This window comes from Salmo salar, chromosome 05 (assembly GCF_965601325.2).
Source record: "Salmo salar chromosome 05, fSalSal1, whole genome shotgun sequence".
NCBI classification, from domain to species: Eukaryota; Metazoa; Chordata; class Actinopteri; order Salmoniformes; family Salmonidae; genus Salmo; species Salmo salar.
The window spans coordinates 58,908,149-58,914,958 of record NC_138295.1 but is presented as its reverse complement, the minus strand read 5'-3'; the positions used below and the strand labels follow the sequence as shown (position 1 = coordinate 58,914,958).

Sequence of the window (6,810 nt, the reverse complement as noted above, 5' to 3'; positions counted from 1 at the left end):
TAACTTAGTTGGGCTATTTGTTTGCATGTAAATGCTTTCCTTAACTCAGTTCTTAACTCAGTTCCACCTCAGTTCCATTCAAACAAACTCATTCCAATACATTTGGGGAAGCATGTTTGTAATGTTGTTGTGTCTTAGTCGATCTGAACGGCATGGTAACCGTAGACTCCTAAACAAGCCGAAGCTTGTGGCCTTTGCTCTCATTTTTAAGGCCAACGTTATTGCCAAGGTCAAAGGTACTGTATAGCTCTTTAAGATTGAGAAAAAGAAAAGGTAAACGGTACATTTTAGACACATTACTCTGTGGAATTTCGAAACCAAACCTCAAAAACTCTGACCTATGTTTGGATTAAGATTACATTAGGAGTTCCTTTGTTGTTTTGAGCACTCCAATATTTCTACCTTCTCACAAAAATATTTGACTGGGACTTCTAATCAAATCCCTATCCTAACTTGAACCATGAAAGGCATGAAAGCAGTCTGCTGAAACATGAGACTGTAAAAACAAACTGGCATGTGATGCAGGTGTTCAGTCTAAGATAACAGCACCAGGTTTCAAAACTGTATAAAACCTGATGGAAGAAATATGAAGTTCTAATGGACGTGGAATGTTAATTGAGGCATTTATCATAATGTGGAATCCGAGGTGAACATGGACAGGCACGCTGTCTGAATCTGCCCTTGTGTCCCAAGGGTATCCGACTTCAGAGCCTGTTCCTACTGTGTTACTATGCATCCCCCTGCCTGTACATTAGCCCTCCAGCATGACACCATTTTCTACAGCCTACAGGATAGAAAGGGAAGACCTACTCAAATAGAAACAATAGCGCAATGAACTTCTGTCTTTTTTAAGATGACAGAAAACAACCAGCTATTAGTTCAGCAGTGTGTTCTACTGCATATAAACACACCTGCTGTTACACATCCACAGCCCACCAGATCAATTCTTCACAATCATAAAATGAATGTTTTCTGTGGTCAAAGAAACATATATCAAAAGTTTGGTTGGCATCAAGTAGGGAGCAATTCATCAATCCAATCTGTGGTTTTCTCAGGAGTCCTAATTAACAGGTGATAAATGTAAGGTGCTAATATTTTGGAAATAAACCCCTCTGGATGTTACTGTCTGGTACCAAGGAACCTCAATACCCATTTGTCACACATTCAATGTCTTGCTCTCTGGTCATCAGGCGGCCTGCTTTGTGGTTTTTGGAGTTGGATTAGGGTTGGAAGTATCTCCCTCTGGCTGGAGAGGGGAGTTGTGTGTGCCAGGAATGTTGTCAGGAGTCTTTTGGATAGATATACTGGGGATTGACGCACAGCCTTATGGGTTCATGGACTGGAGCATAGACAGACTGAACAAATGTCTACAATATGTACCTGATGACTTATAGTGTTTTGGTTAGCTCAAATTGCTAGCGCCGAAACCTGTTTATCAATGATTTTACTTCCTGAGGGGAAGCAATCTGCAGGTTGATGTTTATTGTAATGAGTCTTGTCCTGGAGGCAGAACAGGATGATTTCCCCTTAAATTGACTATGTTTTTTTATTTAATTGAATTTTGTTGCTTTTAGGTCTTAATTTAAATGTTAGGGTTAGGCATTAGGGTTAGGTAAAACATCAGATTCTATGACTTTGTGGCTGTGCCAGCTAGTGATCACTCTGCTGCGCTGCCTCCAGAATAAGATTCATGACAAAAAACGCTAACCGTCAAGCAAGCTGAGAGCCTTCAAATTGTATTGTATGTCTACATGACACTATAACGTGTGCATTTCACATTTTAGTCATTTAGCAGACGCTCTTATCCAGAGTGACTTACAGTAGTGCATACATTTTTGTACATGTATGTGCAACTGTACAGTCCCATTGGTGAATTTTAGCATCAACAAAGTTAACAAAGTAAGACTCTTTTATTTGAAATTGTTCATCTTTTACACATTAACAGATATTATACACAAGCATTAGTGGTCCCTTTAAACCATGACGTGGTCATTCAGAATGGTTATTGGGTGTCAGCTGGGATGGCTTTAAGGTGGAGGGCAAGGTCACACACAAACACCCATATACACCCACACACACAGACAAACAAAACAAACACTTACACACTAACAGACACAGACATGTAATGCAAGAGAAACTACAACACATACTCTAGCCATCTAATACAGAGGGGGGACTTAAAGTGCATACAGCAAAAGAGGAGATCCGTATCAGTCTTTTTTACAAACGTGAGGGATAGCTACCTCCACTGAAGCAATGATCTTAGTGCGACACTATCTTTACCAATATGATATCCCTATAGCACATTTATAGCTCAAACTGTGCCTTGCATTAGACAGAAATGACACTGCATAGTTCACTGGTTTGTCTTATACATTATTGCAGTACAATATAACTCCCAAGTCCTGTCCTTGGGTATGAATCATGGGCAAGAGAATGGCACAGGAACGTTTGGGGCTAAGTAGCCCTGTAATACTAGAAGGGGTGGCTGTTTGGATACTACTAAGTACTAGCTACTATAGGAGGGAATTGTGATGAGTCAATGACTCTGTGAAGATGGACGAGTAGATTCGACAGGGTGGTCCTACAGTAATGACGAGACTGGCCTGTAGTCAAGTGGAACGGGAAATGCAGGGTTAATACTGTAGAGCAGTAGTAATCCAAACGGAATAGAGTGGGCAGTAGTCCAGATGTAATGCTTCAGGTTGTTTTGGTGAAGATTGTAATCTTCAGAGGAAACACACCAGGACGACAAACGGTTAAAAGCCGTGGGGGGCCGTCCTATCGCCACTGACCAGAATATCGGCTATTATTTTAGGTTATTTCCCCATGATTCTACATGTTGGATCGTTCACACCCAGCAGGTGATCGCTAACACACCGCGTCCATCTGTTGATTTTAGCCGTTATTCGTTCCGGTGTGGTTCTTCTCTGAATGTAGGGGGAACCGCAGAGGGAAGGGGGACACTGATCATAACGGGAGGTCTGGCCAGCCCAGTAGGGTTTATCTGGCAGTATGGGTTAAACAATACCTGTGTGCCTATTATCCCCATATTCTGGTGAAGGTGGCCTGTGGTCCAAATGTATAAAGGGATACGCAGAGGGAAGAGGACTCTGGTTCATAACAACTTCCGGGGCACGGCCGTCATGGGAAGTCCATGGAGTCTATAGGGTGGGGTTGTGAGTCAGTAGGGGGCAAACAGTAACTGTGTATGGGAGGTCCTGACAGGCCCGGGGGCGGGGCGGAGCAGGGCAGCAGGGAGGGTCTGTGTCTGAAAGAGGGTGGGGCCATGGGAGGGAGCGTGGGCGGAGCGGAGTCCGGGGAAGGCCGAGCCCATGGCTGCTGCTGCTGCTGCTGATGCCAATGCTGCCAGGTGAGCGGGCATTATCTGGGTGATCTGAGGCTGGCACAACTCCTTCCCCACTGTCAGCTTCACCTGGAGAGTGAGAGCGAGAGAGAGAGAGAGAGCGCGAGAAAGAGAGAGACAGAGACAGAGAGAGAGCGAGAGAGACAGAGAGAGAGACAGAGAAAGAGAGACAGAGAGAGAGAATGAGGGAGAGAAAGACAGAACAAAAAACTCAATCAGTGTCTGAGAGTATGGGTTTGAAGGTCAATGGAGCCCTTTGAAATCGTCTTCTGTATTAGTGATAGGGAAATGGAGCTTCTTCTGAACACCAAGATGGAAATTGTTATGTGCTGTCAATCAACTGACTCATGTATTCTATCCTACTGGGAGGAATCTTTGCTCTTTCCGTATATAAGTGTCTCCTCTGGGTTAATACAGTTGATGATGGGATTTAGACGTGTCATTTACCACAGATTGTCAACCCCTGGGCCTGGTCGCAAGTTATCTCTGTCTGCCACTTTATGAGACCCGTGATGGAAACTTGACTTAAATTTTTTCCTGCCATTTGGCCCCAGATGAATCCCCAATACATTCCACCTTTAGCATGTCGGTCTCAGACCTTCATTTTTACTAGGCCTTTAAAGTCACAAACCGTATCAACTTCATATCCAGGGGTTATTGAATAAACGAATGATGAAGAACACCGTTTTAGATTACAAAACAAGAAAGAGATACCCTCAATCATGTCTCTCACATCTTGGTGACATTATACTCTTGTGAATTCTATGGTTTTTACTAGATTACTTGTAGTTTTTCATGTTGTTTGTCTGTAATTTTTGTAATGACTTGGCGCTGCCTATCTTGGCCAGGACGTGCTTGAAAAAGAGACTTTAAATCTCAATGAGCCCTTCCTGGTTAAATAAAGGTTAAATAAATAAATAAATAAACATTTGTGGAGTAGAGACTTTCTGATTGTTTAGGTGATTCCTATGATTCTGTATTTTGTCAGTATTGAGACGAGGGACTTACTGGTTGTGTGGCCTGGCCTTTCGGGGGTTTACTGTAGGGACTGTATTTGGGTTTGGCCGGTTTGCCCGCCGCTCGGTCTTTGTGACGTCTGCTGCTGATGTGCTGGAGGAGAGATGGAGAGGACAGTAAGGTTATATAGTATGAAAGAGAGAGACCACAAGCGATTGGTCCTAGATTTACTTAAGGGGGCTCAAAAAGACCAAGGAGGACAGAACACCACTAATTGATTCAGAAGGGTCGTCAGCCGTAGAGGTACAAATGAAAACAAGAAAATTGCCAGTAAATGCAATATGTCAAAATTGCATGATCAATGCGGCACTCTAAAAGTCCAAATATATATATATATATATATATATATATATATATATATATATATATATATATATATATATATATATATATAAAAACTTGCCAATTCAATTTTAGGACATGTTCCATTCATCCAGTTTTGAAAGCCTACCTACTAATTTGTCTCTATTCATTTAGTGTAATCAATGCCTGAATTTTTTTTCTCTGTAATTTCAAGGTTATATTATGTAGGCTTAGTAATAATTTCTAATTAGACACTACTTCAACGAACCCAAGAGAGACAGATATACCACTGATAAGAACATGACATTTACATATAGTGAATTCAAACAATTTCCATTAACCAAATTCACAATGTTCACTCATGGAACTGTGATGATATACAATGGCTAATGTTCATGTAACACCTTGGTGTATCTCACCTGTTTTAGCTGTGTCTCGGAGTTGACATGCACATCGCAGATCTCACAGTGAAATGTTTTGTTCTGCAGGCCCGTGGCTGCCTTGGTGGGCGGAGCTAGCTTACTCTTGACCCCTGGCCGGGGGAAGGACTTGATGGAGCCCACACCACTCCTGGCCTCTAGCATGGTCTTGTGCTTCGTACCTGGACGATAAAATAGGAAAAAGTGAGTCACAATAAGGTCTATCAGGCATTTGCATCCACAGTCCTTTGCCACTATTATGTAAACAGCATTGAGAGGCACTAACATTATTTGCCAATGAATAGACCCTACCAATCAAATAATGGACATGATTGGCTGTGTTCTTCACATTGACAGAAGAGTGAACTCTATTTAAGAGCTGCTATTCAGGGTTAGTGATTGAGCCCCCAGGGACAGGAGGGACTGAGAGGAGGGCAGGTCTCTCACCGCTGTTATGAGCCTCCAGTTGGGATGCCGAGTTGACGGCCATCTTGCAGAGCGAGCAGTAGAGCAGACGCCTGGCTTTCTCTTCCTCTGTCTCCGGGTCGGTCTCAGCCTCTTGCTCCACCTCCATGTCTGGTTCTAAAGGTGAGCTGGGTTTGGGCGAGGCCCTGTCATCCCATCCTGTAGCTGAGGTAGTCTCTGTCCCTGTGGATGAGTTGGGACTCGATGCCAGCGTAGGTGCCAGGGGTGGTAACATTGATGTCATGGGTGCCATGGTTGATGTCAGGGATCCCAGGGTTGGAGCCAGTGTGAGCACAGGAGATAGTGGTAGTGGCGATGCACCTGGAAAGCCATCTGCAGAGGGCGATAGATATGTTAATTTACCTTCCCTGCTGAAATAACCTGTTACAAGTCGACTACTGCACCAAAAATAATTGTCTCATGTATGGAGATCAAAGTCATCTATGGATCAATAAGATCTGATGAGAGAAACAACACAAGTCGGTATAAAAAATACTGTGAACTGGCTCCTCATTTACCAAAATAAAATGTTAGTCTTGGCAGCATCCCCTGATCGATGTCAATTCCTCTCAGTTCTCTCTACTGCAATGACACAGACTGAAGATCGCCAGCCAAGAGAGCGAATCAATAGTGAATTAATTTAATTTATAACACTCTACAATATCCAAATTACAGTATACACCATTAACTCTAGTTGACACTTTTGATACTTGATATTTCTGTTATCGCATAAAGCCACCATAATTAGCATTTGAGTGAATCCTTAATTGTGTCATGACTGTCCTGATCAGGTCAGGTTACAGGAGACCACAACCCTACAGATTGTCTCTCACCCCCAACAGAGGAGGAGAGATCTAGGGGTATGGAGATGTGAGGATTTTATGACCCCTCAATCCCATTGTAAATCTTAGGCGACAGACAAAATTAATTTGTCCTCTCACCATGGAGAACCAGACTCAGAACATTAAACATGCAATAAATGGACTTTGGAACAATGGTTTCCGTCAGCCACAGTGGTGGTAATGACGATAGATGGAATATGAAAATGAATGTCATTTTTTTTTGTTATTAAAGGTTAAAGGATGATGTTATTACGAAAACATTGTAACTGTAAGAGTTTTCCTAGTATATGCTTGATGTTTTTATACATTGTATGTTGTGTGGAAAATGTCCAAATCAAAGAGAATATTTTGGTAAAGATGAAATGTGAAGTTAGTTGCCTAAAATTGGATTTGAGTA

At 42.4% G+C, this 6,810-nt stretch overlaps 1 protein-coding gene across 1 annotated transcript in view; it reads right to left on the bottom strand.

The window, feature by feature from the left end:
* Nucleotides 1–1,891: 1,891 nt before the first annotated feature.
* LOC106605268 (zinc finger protein 385D) overlaps nucleotides 1,892–6,810 on the bottom strand; it is a 39,366-nt gene continuing 34,447 nt past the window's right edge. The window contains exons 5-8 of the mRNA XM_014200715.3: nucleotides 5,554–5,904; nucleotides 5,107–5,288; nucleotides 4,376–4,477; nucleotides 1,892–3,436 (exon numbers count right to left, since the gene is read on the bottom strand). Coding sequence (XP_014056190.3) covers nucleotides 3,185–3,436; nucleotides 4,376–4,477; nucleotides 5,107–5,288; nucleotides 5,554–5,904 — 887 coding nt within the window. The 3' untranslated portion in view covers nucleotides 1,892–3,184. The remainder of the gene's footprint in view (nucleotides 3,437–4,375; nucleotides 4,478–5,106; nucleotides 5,289–5,553; nucleotides 5,905–6,810) is intronic.